Source organism: Choloepus didactylus, chromosome 12 (assembly GCF_015220235.1).
Source record: "Choloepus didactylus isolate mChoDid1 chromosome 12, mChoDid1.pri, whole genome shotgun sequence".
In the NCBI taxonomy this organism is placed as follows: domain Eukaryota; kingdom Metazoa; phylum Chordata; class Mammalia; order Pilosa; family Megalonychidae; genus Choloepus; species Choloepus didactylus.
Window position 1 is genome coordinate 92,851,911 of NC_051318.1, and position 20,665 is coordinate 92,872,575.

Genomic DNA, 20,665 nt, shown 5'->3' on the forward strand with positions numbered 1-20,665 from the left:
GCCTCAGACAGGAGGGAGACAGGGTGTGATGGATTAAGAACTTGAGGTGTTCAGTGGCCTCACACCCAAACTGGCTGTTGCTGCACTGCCCCTGGCCCAGGAAAAGTTACAAAGCATCTTAAGAAAAGCAACCACCAAGCAGTGTTTAGGAAAAAAATCCACACGCACATCTGCAGAGACCTACTGGTCTAAGGAAGCAATTACCGAATTAGGAGGTCGGGAGATTTGTTCAATCACTCGCAGCCCCTTGCTGAGTCAATAAATTGCTCTGCCTTTCTGAGTATGTTTCCACAGATGAGAAGTGAAAAGTGAAACACCATCTTTTCCCAATTACTGTGGCAATGTGATTGGTTACAGAAGTCAATGAGCAAATCCTTTCAATGAAGGCTTTGTATTTCTTGGCCTTAAGCTAAGTCACAAATAAACAAGATACTTCCCTTCTACTTTAAAAGAATCCCCACACAAATGGCATATGCAGCCCTAGAAATTTATGAAATCATTCTATTAGACTCACTGCCTCACACAAGCATTTTGGAGGGTGTGATGGGGAAAGAATGAATGGGAATTTATTTTCCACTTCTAGAGGGAACTTACATTATTGACTTCTAAATTTTTGTAAGTCTTGTGAGTGATAGCACGAGATCATGAACATCGTGGATTTCCAGTGTGAAACTGACAATTTTCAGAAGTTTCAAGGACTTTTTTTTTTAATCTTTCTTTAAAAATAAAGGTAGATGAAAAAGCAGAGAAATAAAAAGATAGCAGCCATCTTTAGGGGGCATACTCAGGGCATGAAATCTCCTGAGATGCAATTCAACCTTACCCATTTTTAAATGTGTTTTTAGTGTTTTTCACCTTGCTTTTTGCTAAGAGCTAAGCCACTAGTTAGCTGTGAAATTAAGGTAGACAGTTTCCCAAAAGTTTTCAACATATACTTCTAACATAATGTCTTTCTCAAAGAAAACTAAACTTTCCCCAGCTATATTTAAATATTTATTTACTCACAGAGAAAACAGGTACCCTGTTTACTATTTTTATTTATTTTTAAATGTCACAAAACGATGAAAACCATTTTTTTTTTTTTTTAATTTCTGAAGTATGGGACAGGACATCTGTAGACCATTAGAAACACAAGTCCAATCGTCCATTCACATTTTGAAGGATATATGGTGAGGGTCAAATTATTTTAATAGTACTCTGGCCCTGTTGTCAGTTACTTCCTGTCCTAACAAAATAATGAGGGAAAATGTCCAGACAGATTTTACATATAAACAAGACCAAAACTTTTCACAATTTAGAAGAGTCCACTGCTCTACTTTCTAACTGTCCTTGAACACTGCCAAATCTCAAAGAGGTTGTGCATTTCAACCCAAAAATAAAGCCTCATGGGTAACTATGTCTTAATTAGCTGGAGAAAAAGGAAGAAGAAAGAAAGGTTAATAGTCTAGGTGTTTAGAGAATATTTCAGCTTTGAAAATGTAATTCCAGAAGGGGCTTGTTCTCTAGAATGTGTCTGTCCAAATGGAGGCTTAGATAAAATATGGCTCTTTTTGGAGTTCATTTAGAGGAGATAAGATTTAGGAAAATAAATTTACAAATAAATTACACTAATGTCTCAGATTTCAGCAAGGAGTGAGAACTGACGAGATTATGGAATCCAGATTCTGTTTAGTTTTTTCAAAATCATCAAATCAATACCTTGGGAATTTTCTAGTAGTCCTAATCTATGTCTTGGAGAATAATTATTCCAAGGTTCAGTGAAATAATATTACTACACATGTAGTGCTATAGTATTACAAATATACATGTAGGTCAAAGAGAATTATCATAAAATCTGTCATAAATATTGACTGATCTTATTCTTTTTGATACAGACCTGAATCTAATTATGATAACATAAATACTCAAGCTTTTTTTTTTTTAATGGTCCAGCCAATCCAATTCTGTCATTTAGATAAAAAACAAAACAGACAGGAAATTCTAATTATGACCTAAAATATATCTATTTTTCACTATTTTCATCATCCTTTTAAGTAACCCAAAGAAAAAGTTTAGAAGTTAAGATTCTCGCTTCATCACAGCCCTCCTAAACAAAAAAAACCAGGAAGTCTCTAGACGTGTTAAACGCATGTTAGTGACCAGTAATTTCTTATTACTAAGTGCCAGTGACTCATTTACCTTCAGAATGCAAAAAGGACAATGATTTAAAATATCCAAGGAGGTTCAGGGATTATCAAGCTAAGTAATGCTCCCCTCCAGCAAATAATATTTTTTAAAAGACCAGAGTGTTTTTTAAGGGATGCCCTCTAATGAAGATCAACATAAATACGGTATTTAAGATGATCCTAGTTAACTAGGGAAGAGTTCTAGCGAGATCAGGCCATGCTACAGAATTGCACATGGCACGCTCACAAACTAGCTCTGCTCTGATGTGGACTTTTCAAAAACTTACTGTGTGGTGGTCTATTTTAAGTCAGATTTTTCTAACAGAGCTAGTGCTTAATTTAACTGAAGGAAATGCAAAATTTCTCACAGGAAATGCAAGCTATTAAAATCGGAATCCCATCATGTGACAATACCCTTTTTTGGAAATGTCATTTTGTATGAACCACTATGTACCTTTAGGGAAATGGCTTACCCTCTCTGTGCCCATGGGAAAAGAAGAGCCAAGAATTAAATCATTCTAATCGCCTTCTAGTATCAGGAAAATCTATTTGCCACATCAGCAATGATGAAGAGAATTTGCCTGAAAGCTGCACAAACCAGCACAGACGGTCATCCATTTTGATTTCTTAGCAATATAAAGCCTCAATGCCTGTGGTCAGAATGTTAAAAAATATATACAGCAAAATGTTCATTTAAATTTGAAACATTTTGAAGCAACCTCTCAACACTTTGGAGTGCCCCTTTCCTATCTAAAACTCTACTTCAACCCCCACCTCTCACCCCACACACATACTCAAACACCTTCCACCTGTAACCCGCTGTTCTTTCTAAGGCAGGAATGGAAGTCAATGGAAGGTGCCTCGAGGAGCCATGGTTTTCCAACTTTCCCACTGAAACCAGAGAGGTCAGAAAGAAATGATTCTCTAAGTCTCTTTAATTATGAATTTCATGACTGTGTGTGTTAGAGGGAGGACAGGATTAAGGAAGAAAAACAAAACAAAGCAATGAGAACAGATAAACCATCTCTAGACACCAGCACATCAGCCTGCACATAGAACCAGCGAAAGGACTCCTAGATCTTTAGCAAATGTCTCCTAAAAGCTGCTTGATTTTATTGTGCTCTACCTCGGTGCATCTGATTCCATACCTGTCTGGTGATCTATAACATGGCATCCATAGAGCATCTCTTAGCAAATACTTAACACATTGCATCCTTCAGGCATGATCTGACAGTGAAAGAGCCACGTCGCCATTATGTTACATGGTTTTAATGAGTAAAATGAAATTTAGTCAACCCAAGAGGAGTCTACTGAACCTCTTGCCTAGCTGTGGTTCCACAGGGAGAAAATGATCAGGGCAGCCGAGGCCCATTTTGTACCATGCCTTTTTGGGTAACAGTCTCCAATCGGCTTTCAACTGTACACATCCTGCTGAAACTTTATTGGGAAAACCACTGCAAATTGAACCAGGGCACACAAAAGAAAGAAATCATGGCCCCTTTCCATGAGGCTCTTCCAATCTACCCAAGGAGAGAGGCGTAAGGATACGAGCTCTGAAGTCAGACCAACCGGGTTTTAATTCTCCTCCACCACTTGAACCCCCTGGCTTTGGAGAAACAGTTCTGTAACTCAAACTTGTCTGTAAAATGAAGATAGGATACCCACCTTAGTGGGTTATTTGAAAGATTATATAGACACACAGCTACTCAAATGCAGATACATAAACTTATGAAGCAACATTTACATACAGCTGTAGCTCTTAGATGTAATTCAAAGAGACAAAGAGGTCAGAACGTTCTAGAACTTTCCCACCAGAAATAACCTAGGAGGGGCCAGGTGCATAGAGCTGAGATTTCATAAAATCTCCTGCACCAGCAGCAAGGTGGAAATACATCCTAGAATATCTTGGTGATTCAAGATAAGGACTGTTCAGAATTGCTTCTTCAATTTCTTCTTCATGGGACAATAAAAAGCCTCTTTTCAATGCACTCTGCCTGATCTCAAATTGCTGGACAAGCAAACAACTGAACGGGAATGCTTTATTTTTTAAGGTTCCTGGATAATTGTGATATATTAAAAAAGATAACAGATTGTTTTTCAACTCCAATTCCTCTCAAAATTCAGAAAGGACAGCTGCTTTCTTGTACAAGGCTACGGGGCTTTTGTTTCTCAAGTTAAGGTGAACATTTACACACGGAAGAGAGCTGACAACTCAATTTCAGACACTCTGCTCTAATGTGAAAATTAAATAATTACATCTTCCAGAATAGTTAACACAAAATACCCAAAGCCTGACAAGCTGAGAGACTGTACCAGCAACTTAGCCTTTGAGAGGCATCCAAATTCTTGACCAAGTTGGTTACTATGTTACTGCAAAACACAAGCCTCCCACCCCCATTGGAGAATTTCTTCAGGCTCTCCAGGGACTAGCCCCCAACGGATATAGCTAAAAATAATCTGACATGGTTACCTATGGTAATGCTACTATTTTAAGCAAAAAAGATAAGAAAGATAAACAAGAATGCATGGAAAATACTTTTTATAGTCTGTGACCTGCAGCCAGGCCAGTCACCCCCTGTGGTTAAATAACGGCAATTCGTTAAATTTTCCCCAACTTCAGAAATAAAATGCTTTTTACGGAGGCCACCCTTGCTCATTTGCAGGGGAAAAAGGGTGGAGAGAATGCAGGCTACAGAGCTGGCTTTGTTCAGGAGCTCGGCCACTCACCCCTGGGGCCACTGAGCAGGGACCTGTGGCTAGTCCAGACTGGTGTGTGCTGTAAGCATAATACACACTGGGTTTCAAAGACTTAGTACAAAAAAGAAATACTGGGGGTGATAGTGGGTAAAATAAAATATATTATTAAAATCAATTTCACTTGCTTCTTTTTATCTTTTTTTTAAAGCGGCTACCAGTATATTTAAAATTGTATTTGCTGCTTGCATTTTATTTCTGTTGGCTAGTCTTGGGTTAGGGTATTTTAGGTACAGTTTATACAATTTAGCTACTCCAGGGACACTTCCCTGGCATCCCTCACTGTCTCTCTGACTTGGGTTTCTTCATTGGTGAGATGTGAAGAGGTTGGAAGCCCTTAAAAAAACCCCATGGCCTTGAATATTCTGGGACACAAGGAGGCAGCACTGATTTTTGGGGGAGAGAAGGAAGGACTGGGGGGACCTAACATGCATGGCAGCCTTCACTAGAGCTGGGTTCAGGATGGGGTGCCTGAGAAAAGCTCAGGGTGCCCCCTGGGAACACCCAGGAGCACATGCATCCCAGAGCTGGAGACAGTGCTGCTCGATTTCTGACGCCTGCCAGCTCTGCAGCTGACAAAAGGTATTTGGGGACAGCCCTGGTCTGGTGTGGAGCTGGCTCCAGGCTCCAGCACATGTGCCACCTAATTACAGAGGAGCTGCTACACAGTGTGAGTGACACAGCTGATGGATGGCACGCGGCGTGGGCTTAAGCCCAGGGTCCAACTGGACTGAAATATAGACCAGCTGCCAGAAGGTTCCAGAAGCCTGACCTTGCCAGTGTGTCACCCATCCACAGGAACCCAAGAGGTGGGAAAAAAAGACATAACTTGTTATTCGAATTTTGTTTACAAGACTGGATCCAAATTTTAGCAACCTCAGATATTTAGCAATATCAGACTCCTGAAAGAAGCACATAACTACTTCATCCAAAGCATTATTGTATATAATTTTTGCTTTCTGGAATGGGTTAAACTGGCACCTTCTGAAAGACAGAGCTCTCCGTAGCACATCTGGGGGCTTTCAAGTCTGCCCCAGGTCATCTCTCTAGGCTTACTTTCCACTATGTGACAACAACATTCAACAAAAATTGTATTATGTGCTTGCCAGGTGCCAAGTACCTGGGATACAACAGCAAGTGAGACACAATTCCTGTCCTTTTGCAGTTATCCAATCAAGTGTGGGAGGGGGGCAGCTGGTGTAGAGTAAGCAAAGGAAAAAGGTAACTGTGAGTCCATGTCAATTTGGAGCTAAGTATAGAGTGCTTACCTTAGGACCACCTAACACAGACTTGGAGGGTCAGGGAAAGCTTTTAGGAGGAAGTGATATCTAACTGGGGTAAGAACTTGCCACGCAAAGAGAAGGAAGAAATGGTGCACAGAGAAGTGAAATGAACAAGGTGCATCCCCAGAGGGCTAGAACGTAGAGGGTGAAGAGGGTACTGGAAATAGATGAACCTGCAGAGGCAAGGAGGGGCCTGACCACAGAGAGCCTTTAAGGCCCCACGAAGAAGCTGGTCACCGCCTAAAGCAGAGGCAGAGGTGGTAAGGATGGAGCACTCAGCAACATTCTACATCGACTCTGCTTTGCCTTTGCACATGTTGCCCTTTCTCCTTCAAATGCTTGCTCTTTCTCTGCCTTCTTCTTTCCATCTAGAAAATTCCACACAGACTTATTAAGGGGCCCCTGAAATGACTATCCCCCTACAAACTTTCCTAGTCAAATGATTCAATCAATCATCCCCTATATTTTGTGTGCTTATTCCTTGGAATAGAGATTTGGGGGTTTTCTGCTAAGTTAACACCTGTCTTCTTTTGGAAGCACAGTCCTCGGTGGCAGGCCAGCAGCTGTGTTTGGGAAGGAGACTGCGTACTCTCACTGTAGTTCACTGAGACGAGAGAGGACACTGGACTCTGTCCTGCTTCTCACTTAGAAGCCAGGGCTGAGAGACAATAGGGGGCCACTGCTACATGCTTAAAACTCGGGCTAGGCAACCTCTGCCACTGAATGGAAGCAGAGAGAGCTGAGCAACAGAATAAACCGCTGCCTTGATTCTTGATAGCTTTCTCGTATTTTGTTTTAGGCACTCATGGTGCTTGACTAAATTTCCTAATAATGAGTGTGGTAATAGACCTCTGCACGCTTACAACCAGTCTCTACTTTTGATGTACACTAGTTTTAATGGGTCTCAGTTATTGTTCTCAAATAAATCCTGAAGAAGACACTCTTTATAGTTCAAATTCCTTTATACAGCAATGACCCATTTCTACACTGAGGTCAAAGTTGATGAATGTGACGTGTGTGCTGTTGCCCTCCTAGCCAGTTACCACTGCAGACATGACTATCCGATCAAGTTCCCACTGCAGACATGACTATCCGATCCCAACACTCTCTGTCTGGGCCTCGCAGTCCCTCTTGCCACAGCATTCCAGGCAGTCCCTAAGAAACGGCTGGAGGTGGCACCCAAAGGAAACCTTGCCACAAATGTTCTAGACTGGAATCTACTTGAAGGCAGGCACTGTATCCTTTCTGTCGCCGTAATCACAATGCCAAGTTCTGGCCTTGACACACAAAGTCAGTATTGACTAAATGCTTGCTTGGTGAACAAATTGTGACTACTGTATTTTAGCATTACTCTTCAGCACCTTCTTAGCTGCATGGGAGCTTCGAAAGGATTTTCTTTTCCAATTGAGAAACAACACAAGTAATTAAGTTAACAGGAGAAAACCAGAACAGAAGTCTGCATCTCAGCTCAGCACACACTTCCCACCAATCTCTGCCCATCTCTAACAGGCTCTTCTTTCTATCCCCAGGGCTCTGGTCACACTTTGAGGTGACACCAGCTTGGAGCTATGCTTTCTAAGATCCTTGCAGAATCACAGCCCTCTGTCATGCTGTCTCATGACTTCAATTGCATACCTTCCTAACATGTGGCTTACCGACTTATTTATAGCTTCTTTCACCAGTTTATCCATTATTTACCATAATCTTCTATACCACGTGAAAATGATGATCTAACTACAGAAGGATAACCTGTGAACCATTTCAGGGACTGTCTCATCATGGAGAAGTCAATGAGGTTACACTCCCTGCTTAATATCTCGATCGAGCACGGCCCTCCAACAGCTAATGCTTCTCCTTGTCCAACTGCAGCACAACATCTTTCTTACTACATTGCTAGGCTATGAATGGTAAGCAAACAAAAAATAGCATCTTGAGAAGCAGGAACATACCAATTCCATTAACTGTTTGAGCTGACCTATCTCCTCAGGCAGCGATCCGAGTTTGTTGTTACTGGCGATTAAGACTTTGAGAGGCAGACCACACAGGTAGGCAGGCAGGGCCGACAGCTGATTCCGACTGCAAAGACAATGCAACAGAAACAGGTAAAAATGCAGGCCACTTTCAGGGGGGTGGGGTGGGAGCACATTTTTTTTTTTTTTTTTTTTTATCACATGCTTTTAACAAGAAAGGGGAAAGGAGGGATCTGAGACAATGGTTGACAAATATAAAAGTCCAACGAGTTTTCTGTGTATATAATAAATCAAATCATGAGTGCATTTAAGGAAAAGCAAAATATGTTTTTAAAAAGAAAGGCACGGGAGCATAAAATGGGGCAGCTGCTGTGGAAGACAGTTTGGCAGTTCCTCAAGAAGTTGAACTAGAGGATTCCCTGGATTGAGATAACAGTGGGAGCTCAGGGATCATCCCCCCACAGAAGTTTTGAACAACTGCAAGAACTCACAGAAAGATCTTCCTAGAAGTTCCAGAAGACAATTAAGGGACTGTAATGATAGAGCAAGTGGGGAATCAAGATAAAGCCACTAACAGCTATAGGAGCTCGGGGACCCTGGCTGGCCCCTCTCCCACTGCATGGAGTGGGCCTGTGATCCTATTGCAGATCCCTGGTCCCAGTTCCTAAGGGAACAGAGTAACCCTCGTGCACATACTGAGAGCACGCATGTATGGCCCCATCTGCCTGGTGGTAGCCTGAGGGACTCACTGTCCCAGATGCACATAGATGGCACCCACCAAGCTCTCCAACACAGAAGGTGCCCACTGAGCTGTCTAACACGGAAGGCACCCACTGGGCTAACACGGAAGGCGCCCACTGGGCTGTCTAACACAGAAAGCACTCACTGAGCTCTCTAACACAGCACTGTAAGAGAGCAGTCAAGTCACAGCTGCCTGGGGCAAGGAACTGCTTACAGCAGGACACAGAGTGCAGTGCCCAGACTGTGAGGAAATTGTTTCCTAGGGAAGAGGGGATATTCATATCCCTGCAAGTGGAATCCTATGGCCTCAAAAAGACACAGGGAGGCCCCACACTTTGGCATGGAGATATTCTCTAAACTCATTGTATGGATAAGCCCTGAAAGACAGCACATCCACAAGTCAATCTGCAAAACGGAAAGATGTTTTCTTTTTGTCTTCCTCCTCCCCTCCCCTTCCTTCTCCTCATTCCTCCCCTTCATCCCCTTTTTTGGTAGCTCCTGGCATTCAAGGAAAGCTCTGTCATAACATTAGCTGGATACAAGCTTAAGGAACAGACTCTTCAGAGTCTAAATTCCAGTGATAACACCTTAAAATATCAAGATGTCCAGGTTTTAACAAAAAATTACAAAACATACACAGAAACATGGAGTGATGCCAAAGCAACAGGAAAGATTAAAGCATTAGAAATCATAAAGGAGGACGATCAGTCTTGGGACATTCTTGACAAATGTTTTTTAAAAACTAGTCCTAAATATATTCAACGAGCTAAAGGAAAATTTAGACAAAGAACTAAAGAAAATCAGGCAAATGAGAGAAAGACGACAAGAGAATATCTACAGAGAGACAGGAAATTATGAAAAAGAACCCAACAGAGCTGAAAGACCAGTGACAGAAATTTTAAATTTCTTGAGGGGTTCAAGAGTAGATTAGAGCTGAAAGAAGAAAGAATCTTTGAACTTGAAGACAAGACAACTGACATCATCCAGTCTGAGGATCAGAAAGAAGTACGAATGAAGAAAAGTGAACAGAGCCTGAGAAATCTGTGGGACACCATCAAGAGAGAAAGGTCAGAGAGAATACTCAAAGAAACATTGACTAAAAACTTCCCAAATTTACAGAAAGACATGCATATACACACCCAAGATGCTCAATGAACTCTAAAGATAAAGCCAAATAGAGCCACTCTGCAGCATGTTATAATCAAAATGTTGAATGACAAAGATCAAGAGAGAATTCTGAAAGCCACAAGAGAGAAGCAACAGGTCATGTACGAGGGGGCCTCAATAAGACTAAGTGCCAATTTCTCATCTCATGGAGACAAGCAGGCAATGCAAAGACATATTTAAAGTGCTGAAAGCAAAATATGGCCAACCAAGAATTCTGTATCCACAAAAACATCTTTCAAAAATGAGGGAGAAATTAAAACATTCCCAGATAAAAGCTAAAGGCTGCCTCACCACTAGACCAGTCCTACAAGAAATGCTACAGGGAGTTCTCTGGGTTGAAAGGACACTAGACAACTGACTGAAGGCACATGAAGAAATAAAAATCTCCAGTAAAGATAATGACGTGGGTAAATATAAATGCCCATACTACTGTGGTTTTTATTTGTAATTTTACTTTTTACTACCTACAGGATCCAAAAGGCAAATGCATACAATGTAATGATAAATCAAGGTTTTGGACTCATAATGTATGACAAATATGTCACAAATATGTAATCTGTGACAAGAACTACATAAAGGTGGGGGGACAGAGGGGTAAAGGAACATGGTTTATGGATGCTATTACAGTTATTAAGTTATCAAAGCAAACAAGCTTGTAACAGATATAAGATGCTAAATTTAAACCTCATGGTAACCACAATGAAAATATCAGAGAATAAGAAACTTATAGGGACAGAAGGTAGAGTACAGGTTACCAGGAGTGAAGAGTAAGAGGTAACAGAAGTTAATGCAGAATAAGTGGAGAGTTTCTGTATGGGGTGAAGGGAAAGTTCTAGTAATGGGTGGTGGTGAGGGTACTGTACAATAATGAATGTGATTAATCCCACTGAATGGTATGTTTGGGAGAGGATGGGATGGAAAGATTTATGTTGTATATATGTTTCCACAATTCAAAAAAATGAGAGAGAAACTGAAGAGACAATTGCAATTAAATGTAATACATGATACTGGATGGGAACTAAGAATGGAGGAGAGTAGGCTCAAAAGGACATTATTGGGACATAAGAAAATTTGATACAAAGCTTCAATGTGAAATTTCTTGAACTTGATAACTGCACTTAAGATGATTACATATGTGAATATTCTTGTTTGTAGAAAATGTACGTGGAAGTATTATGTGTTCAAGGAGTATGGTGTGTGAAACTTGCTCTCAGATGTTCAGAAAAGAAAGAGACAGAGAGATACAGAGATTGATGACAGAATGATACAGCAAAAGCGGCAAAACAACAAAATTGGTGGATCTGGGTATCTGGGGGAGGTGGGAGTATGGTGGAGTTCTCTGTATGGGGTTTGTACTATTTTTGCAACTGTCCTGTGACTTTGAAATTATTTCAAAATAAAAAGTTTTTTTTAAAGTTAAACATAGAATGACCATATGATCCAGGAATCCCACTTCTCACAGAACCCAAAGAACTGAAAGCAGGAACTCAAAAAGATACTTGTATGCCAATGTTCACAGCTGCATTACTCACAATAGCTAAAAGGGGGAAGCAGCCCAAGTGTCCACCAATGGCCAAATGATAAAAAGAACATGGCGTACACACACAATAGAATATTATTCAGCCATAAAAAGAACAAAGTTCTGACAACATGCACGAAACTTGAAGACATTATGTTGATGGGAAATAAGTCCAATCCAAAAGGGCAAATATTGTTTGATTTCACTTATACGAAATATCTAGAACAAGCAAATTCAGAGACAGAAAGCAGATTAGTAATTACCTGGGGCTGACAAGAAGGGGAACAGTGATTTCTTGCTTAATGGGCATAGAGTTCTGTTTGGGGTGATGAAAGGATTTTGCTAATGGATGGTGGTGACGGTGGCACGTAGTAAATATAATTGATGCCACTGAATTGCACACTTAAAAAGGGTTAAAATGGCAATTTCTATGTTTTATATCTGTTACCAAAATACAAAATTAAAAAAAAAACCAAAGGCACAGAAAACTCTGAAGGAAACACTTTCTCAACACAAGGAATCCCATCACCCATCAAACCCCCTCCAGGAGTGAGCCCTTGGCCAGCCAGGAGGCAGGGAGATGGCACACCCTGCACCACCAAGAGCAGGGGAAGCCAGTGCCAACCGCTCCCTTCCTGACAATGTGTGCAGGCAACTCGGTGAGGATCAAAGCCAGAAGCACTCTGCAGGCATCATTTTGTCCACCTCAGTAGTGGTGGGAAGATCATTCTTCTGCATCTCACAAAACCACCAGGCTGATTTCCAATGCTGTGGACTCCATCTCCTTTTGCTAAAACAAGAGCCGCGTCAGTGAAAACCTGCCTTAGTATCTGCAAGAGAGCTAATGAAAAGGAGGAGGGCAAGGTGGCCTTCCCACAAAATGAAGCTGGAGCCTAGAAGGGGTTTAGCTTCACAGAGTAGCCAGAGAAGCCAAGGCCTCACCCCATTCCCAACCTCTGCCCTGCCCAGAGAGCTTTGAACCTTCTACTGCCAATGCTCAGTTTACTGAGAGATGGGAAAATATTGGATCATGCAATCCATGGATCACCCTTATTTCTATGTCAACCATTGATTTCAACCTCCTTCCCCATTTTCCTGCTATCTGGTAAGGAGACAGAAGGGATTCAGTTTCTCTGACTTTCTTTCCTGGCTATTCTGCTGATGAGCCAACAAGCAGTGAAATATCTAAAAAGCTGTAAGTCATATAATTGCAACAATTTAAAACTTCCGTGTTTATGTGCACACAAGTATAAAGCTTCAGAGGCAATTGTGTTCCTGCCTGCCTGTTATTTATGGGGATGCCTGTATCTGTACACGTGAAGGGGAAGAACTCAGTCTGGAAACACAAAAAAATTTATCCTTGGACATTTTGGAGCATAGGTACAAGTGATTTTTATTTTCTTTATTGTACTTTTCTGCATTTTCCAAATTCCAACATGTGTATCCCACCTTTATAATAGGAAAAAATGTCATCAGAAAGAAATAAACTTGATCTGGATGCTGGCTGCATGGGTGTTTCTACTTGTGAAAATTCAATGAGAGGTACACTTGCAGTCAGCGTGCTTTCTGTATATATGTGTCCCCCTGGTTAGGGTGACAGGAGAGAATAAGGAGGCCCACCCTGGAGGCAGGGCACAGAGGAACTAGCACTACCAGCCTATCTTTCACTCTCTCACATCTCTCTCGGCTGCTTCTCTACCTCACACCACCCTCCCTAACCCACTGGGGCCCCATGGGGCTGTTTTGTATGGATGTGGGGTCTCCCCGGAGCGCCACAGAGAGGACATTCTTCCACCTCCAATAAAAGGCCCTTAAACATGACCTCTGGAAACGAGGACTCAGTTTATTTAAAGTTGGCACACTTTACTCATTGAGCAAATAATTTGGAGTGAAATGCGTGGGCATAAAGTATTTATTGATACATTGTACTTTCAAAAAGTGGGGATCAGTGGGATTGGGAATATCTTCTTGACCAAAAGGGGGATGCAAAATGAGATGAAATACTTTCAATGGCTGAGAGATTTCAAGTGGAGTCGAGAGGTCACTCTGGTGGACATTCTTATGCACTATATAGATAACACCTCTTAGGTTTTAATGTATTGGAATAGCTAGAAGTAAATACCTGAAACTACCAAACTCCAACCCAGTAGTCTGGACTCCTGAAGATGATTATAATAACAATGTAGATTACAAGGGGTGACAGTGTGATTGTGAAGGCCTTGTGGATCACACTCCCTCTGTCTAGTGTGTGGATGGATGGGTAAAACAAGTGGGGACAAAAACTAAATGACAAATAGGGTGGGATGGGGGGATGGTTTGGGTGTTCTTTTTTTTACTTTTATTTTTTATTCTTATTCTGATTCTTTCTGATGTAAGGAAAATGTTCAGAAGTAGATTGTGGTGATGAACACATAACTATATGATCATACTGTGAACAGTTGACTGTATAGCATGGATGACTGTATGGTATGTGAATATATTTCAATAAAACTGAACTTAAAAAAAAAAGTGGGGATCAGTAAGTAAAAATATTAATGAGGCAATTCTCTTATTTTGGGGTCATATTTAAACTTACTTTTGAGGAGACAATAATGGAAACAGACTAGTATTTTCAGAAATATCTACACTCCTATTTTCTGCAGAATTAAGACGGACAGTTAAGATAACTTTCTGGAAATTCTTTGCTTGGAAACTCAAACTTAAGCTATTTCCAGTGTCACTACCATCATGCAATCCTCTAACCAAATTAGCAGATACGGTAGGAGGCGATCATTTATCACACCATTTTAAGCAAAGAAAAGAAGACTCTGCTCATCCAGATGCATGAGCATTTGAGAGAACATGGGATTATTCTCACCGGAATTCTTCCAGGGTATGTACTAATTGAAAATGAAATAAAATCCAAGCATGTGAAAGTATGCAGGGTCTCCAATGGGGATGAACGCTTTCTTCGTTCAAGGCTGCTGACGGAATAGCCTGTCTCCTATTTACATCCCACACAGTCCTCTATTTGCAGTGCACTTAATCACCTGCAGATTTATAATTCCGTGATGCCAAGAATTTAATCATAATACAGCATGCTGTAAACCTGGGGCACATTTCTTCCACTTCATCCATCCTTTCCGGCAGCCTCTACTTCATCTATTTTATCACAGGATGTTCCTGTATTACCCGTAATTTCCCCACCAGAAAAAGGAAATACACATGCACACAAAAACCCATTAACTCTCCAGCAAATATTTATAAAGCAGAGGAGAAACTGCCTTTCCTTTAATCCCCTACCCAGTAAAGACCACATCGGCAGGCTTTGCTTTTTGAAACCATTCATCTGGCAGCAATTTTTCTCAAGCAAGTAAGTGCCTCGGGCCACAAGACATGATTCCAGACTCCTGCAGGCCTTTGTGCTATGCACAGGCCCTTTGTGGGAAGAATGTTGAAAAATAAGGCCATACAAAATCTGATAAGGCAACAGCCAATATTTCTCTTTAAATCTGGCCTGCTGGCCACATCTGAAAGCGATATTTAAAATTTATTTTATTTTGTTTTTACTCATTACAAAAGGGGAAAAAGGCTGCTTATTCAGAAGCAGAAATTACAGATTCAGTCCTGGTGGCCTGAACCTTCTTGTCATTGTCACCAGAGCTGAGCACATGGGGTCTGGCTAAGGGGTGGGAGGTAGGAGGAAATAGGAAGAGGTCAGTGTTTATTGCTAAGCTCAGCACTCCATCTTTGGTGGTAGAATGATTAGATTCATTTGTGCATTTGCAGGATAAATTTCAAGTACCAGTAACCCTCACTTAACATGATTCCTAAATTAAGGAATTAGCAAACTAAGCCATTTCTGTGTGGTTTTGCTTTGACAGTGTCTTATTTTAATGCATTTTGATGATGGTACTTATTAATGTCCATATTTTGAGATCTAAGGTTAGTATTTGACATTATTATTGGCGATTATAAATTGTATGATTATAAATTCACAGTATATTCTTATATGTGATGAGGTGATAAGGACATCTGTTTTTTTGTTCTACTGGAATCTCTCTTTTTGTAATGCATGGGTGTGCTTACTAAGGGAACACAGAACTCACATAACAGAAAATAATTTATAGAAAGATTTCTACAACAGATGCAGCTGTTAGCTTGACGTGATAGAAAGGTGAACGACTGTGGAAACAGAAGACCAGGGTTCAAATCCCAGCTTTGCCATAGATCTCCATAAGACTTTAGGCGAGTCATTTAATCTCTTTGGTTTTGTCATCCACAATACAAAGATAACAATAACTTACCTAATACAATACATGTGATTATGGATGCAAAGTGCATAGCCCAACATTAAATTCATATTTCAAGATTAAACCATACCCAGCCACTAATGTGGCAAAGCAATAGAGACATGAACAAAAAAAGGACCAAAAAAATGTGACCTAAAAATTCATACCTGCTTGGCCTTACTTATTTATTTAATTTACTTTTAATTTCCTAGCTGAGAAATTCAGCTCCTTTAAAAATAGGGTTTATATTCATTGAAACCATTCACCAATTAAAAAATAAAGGTGGTGCCCCAGGGGCCTGCCAAATTAGGAAAAATAGGCCCAAAAAACCAAGTCCCTATTTCTGATCTGGATAACCCAGGCTAGAAGATACAGTCAATCACACAAATCACCTTTTCTTTCCCATCTTCTCCAACACCAGGATTCCGCAATTCCCCAAATCTGGAAAAACACAAATACTCAGGGGTCACCAGCTCTATTTATTACTTGGTTTTCAAATGCAACAGAAATTACGCTGCGAAGTCACGAAGCATCTGCACAAAGACCACATTGCAGGCGGGCCTCTGGAGGACCACCGAGAGAGAAAGCAGGATGGGTTTCATGTTGCAAAAACTCAGGCTCGCGCTACACTGCCTCAGCTGGGGAAGGGAACTAGCATGCGGTTATTGTTACCGTTGGTCTGAATATTATTGTCTGTGCTTGGCACTTGACCTACGGTAAACAGCAGTTACTTTACTTTAGCCAAGTGAGTTTCCTCTTTCACAGAATGCCTGACCTAATTTTGTGTTTATGTTATTGTGTGCATTCCCTGTTTGCCTCTCATTCAAGGCAGAGTGATTTTTTTTCTGTTTTGCATATGACACCTGACTGTTAATTGTCCTCAGACACATACGGCTGTTAACAATATCCATGGAGAACCATTTCCTTTTTCCTGCTTGTTCCATTCTGAAAAAGCCACCAAGGCAAAAATGTCTCACCCTTGTTTCCCCTCCTGATTGAGCACTTCCTCTTTTGTCACCAACCTCCGTTATATGCCTAAGACAATTCAGCACCACCACAAAAGCCTTGCTTTGAGTTGCCTGGTGATTTTTTGGTCAACTTCTAAAATCAAATAGAGACTACTCTGATGTTTGACTATACGACTCAAAATACTATTTTACATGATTTTTAAGACAAAAATTCATCTGAGAAGGATGTGCGGCAAATCTGAGAGCCCAAGTTAAGATCAACTTTGAAAGTAATTATGAGCCCCATAATTTGAGAACAACAATCGTTTGAAAATCTAAAATGTTTCAAAACTAGAAACACAGAAGCATTCTTTCACTTGAATCCTGAACCCACTGTTTTTGAACTCCATATGGATCAGTTCCACACTCTATACAGAGTGTGGAACTGATCCATATTTTGAGAAGGTAAAGAACCAACTTTGGAAAAGAGAACTATAAGAAAAAGCAAGAAACAAAAGTGTCTAAAGTAACTCAGGCTTCAGGCAAATTGCTGCAATAGCAACTTCACTGTGCATTTTTGCTGTGCATGCCTGCACCATATTTGGGGATTGCACCCGAACTGGTTTCCCAGAGTGACAGCCAATCAATCTCTTCTTGAGTATAAATAAACCACTGCTTAAAATATTCTACTTTTTTTTAACGTCTCTAAGGGTCAGCAAGCACCAACCAATGCCTATAGTTTCAGTTCAAAGTATAGTTACCGATAACTTGTTCTTTTTCTTCCAAGAGCTCTTCATTTCTAAAATGACCAAATTTATATTGTGCTTGGCAAATTACCACTTTAAATTTCCTTTGCGATATTTATCATGCCCTTCCTTCTAAAATGGAGCTGAATGTTCGAAATCAAGGAAGTTTCGGATAGCCATGCACAACTAAATATCCAATACCAGCAAGAATATTAATTTGCCAAACACCTTCAGAGGATACAACAGATGTTTGAGGTTTTAAGTATTAAGAATGTAGAGGACTGAGTGTTATGTCCTGAAAAACATGACTATGCAGAACATTGCTCCTGGCAAGAAGGAAAACCACTCCAAAATGGCCAGGAAAGACATGCAGGTGCTAGAGATAGGCCTCCTGCTTTTTGGAGCTATCTTCCAAGTGGACCATACTCGAGCTTCCTGCTAACAGAAAGCTATGCCTACCCTACCTTCACTCTTTTCTACCCCCATCCCACCAAAGTTAGGAAAATATATATGTATTTTTTTACTTTCACATTTTCCCCCCACAAAATAAAGAAAGGGGAAGAATGTATGTTAGTTCTGTGTATGGGGTCTGCATTATTTTTGCAACTGTCCTATACTTCGAAATCATTGCTAAATAAAAAGTTCATTTAAAAAAGGGTGGGGGGCATTGATTCTGTCTTTAATGAGCATAAGCCGATCAGAATCAATTTTACTTTTTTTGCCCAGAGACACTGAGTTAATAAAAAATATTTATAATAAAATTAAGATGCCTAAAAATTATTCTTCATCATTTGAAGAAGTGTACCTCTCTATCTATTTCTGGAAATATTTGATTATATAGTTCAGATTGACATGCACGGACATGAGTGTATGTTCTCTTTGTTCTACTTTTAAGGAAGTGAGCCTTTCGCACAGCTTCTATCATGCACTTGACTGCAACTAATAACTCAGTTCTACTTCACTTCTCTGATATTTTTACACATCAGTAGCATATCCTCTTTATCAATATTACAATAAAATCCACTCATTTTATTCAAATACTAGATATCTGCCACTATTTTTTAACCCATATTGCAGTTAGTGTGATAGCACATCCTGCCGCAAAACTCAATTCAACAACTTAATGAACATTTCCTGCAAAACTATTTCATACAAGGCACTGTGCTAGGCACTTAGACAAATACTATTTTACAGTATCCTGTAACGTAAGTAGCAATCCTGTAACGTAAGTAGCAAATCTTCCTACTTTTCAGACACAAAAAGTGACATCCATCAGAGGATTTAAATAACTTGTTCCAAGTCACCTGACTGGTGGGTCTCGCAGCTAGAGTTTGAAACCACACAGGTCAGGCTTGAGATCAAAGTTGAAGTGGTCTTTGCTCTAATATAATGAGCCACTTCTCATTTACTTTGGAAGGAAAGGGAAGGAAAGTCAGTAAAAGAGGAGGAGAAGGGCATAGAATTCCAGGCAGGAGGCAAGGAATGCTGGACTGGTGATTTCATTTTATCCCTAAAATGCTTTTTTGACTGATTATCTTTTTTTGGATGAAATGAATATTTATACTTTGCTTTCCTTTGGTGACTTTTGGTCTTATGTATATATTTTTTCCATCCCTTTATTTTCGACCTTTCAACGTAAGTTTTAGGTCTGGCCCCAACAGAATGTAGATGATTTTTTTTAAAAAAAGGAATTCTGATCATTTATCTCATAATAGCTCATGACTTTCATCCACGTACATTTATTGTGATTGCTTATATATGTGGGTTTATTTTTCCTTCTTATTTTATATATTGTTTACCAAGATTGTCTTTGCTTTTCTCTTCTGCCCTTTCCTGCCTTTTATTACATCTCTGAAGTTTTCTTTAATCTAATTGTTGTCTTTCTCCATTTAGGAAGTTAGCCATTATGTTTCTATACTTTTACTGGTACCCATGAATTGTTAACATGAGTATTTGACTTATAAACTCTAAAGTTCCAAAGGTAAAATACATCTCTACCATTTTACCCCAAATAACAGAGTTCACAGAAAGCTTTAAATTGCAAGCACTCCTCTCTAGACATATGTTATTTTAGTCTTTATGAATTTTAGTTCCACAGTGCCTTTTTGTCTTGATTTTAGTCAACTGATGCTTACTTGTACAACCCACACATTTGCCGAAGTCTTTGGTTACTATTGCTTTTTGCATCTTCTTTCAGGGTTTCCTCAAGCAATCTGCCAGAGAGATGTGCAATTCTGACTTGGCTCAAAATACTTGGCCTAGAACTTGACCACAGAATACATACATTAAAAATTGATGGAAAGGTAGGGAAAACCCAACATATTCACAAACAACTCTTTTTGCTAAATTCACTTCTCTCAGAAACTATGTATCAAGCAGACATAAAATGTATTGAGAGTAGGGAATATTGAAGCACAGAATTAAATTTATATTTAATGGATTTATATAGAACCCAGCATATACCACTTAGAAAGCATATATTCTTTTCAAACATACATGGAATATATACAAAATTAACTATCCATAGGCCATGAAGCAAAGCTTAAACAATCTAAAGAATCAGTATCAAACAGAAAATGCTCTGTAAATACAATGTAATTAAATTAAAAATGAATTTCATAAGATAATTTACAAAAACACTTCAATAGAAATTTAAATCTCATGGGGCAAAGAAGTAATATTGGAAGTTAGAAAAGATGAGGAGTGATTAATAAGAAAAGACAAGGAACTGGCAATTAATTAGCTAAATATCCAAAACTACAGAAGTTAGAAAAAGAGTGAACCTATAGGAAAACATAAGGAAGGAAACAATAAATAGGAACAGAAATGAATGAAATAGGAAATAAAGAACAACAGAGGTGATCAATAAACTAAAAACACTTATTTAAAACAGATGCACAATTAAAATAGACCAACCTCTGAAAAAATGAATAAAGGAAAAAATGCACAAATTTACAGTATTAAGAACCAACTATAGATATAGTAGAAACTTTGAAAATCACAAATCACAAGAAATTCCCTTGCTTGAAGGCTGAGGCTGGCTTCCTGGAAAATTCCCCACCAACTGTGTTCATGATAATGAAACTGTTCTAAGGCACATGG

At 39.7% G+C, this 20,665-nt stretch overlaps 1 protein-coding gene across 4 annotated transcripts in view; it reads right to left on the reverse strand.

Moving 5' to 3' along the window:
* LRCH1 (leucine rich repeats and calponin homology domain containing 1) overlaps positions 1-20,665 on the reverse strand; it is a 192,914-nt gene that overhangs the window by 75,799 nt on the left and 96,450 nt on the right. For all 4 annotated transcript variants that reach the window (XM_037800323.1, XM_037800324.1, XM_037800325.1 and 1 more), the window contains exon 3: positions 8,152-8,278. In XM_037800323.1, coding sequence (XP_037656251.1) covers positions 8,152-8,278 — 127 coding nt within the window. The remainder of the gene's footprint in view (positions 1-8,151; positions 8,279-20,665) is intronic.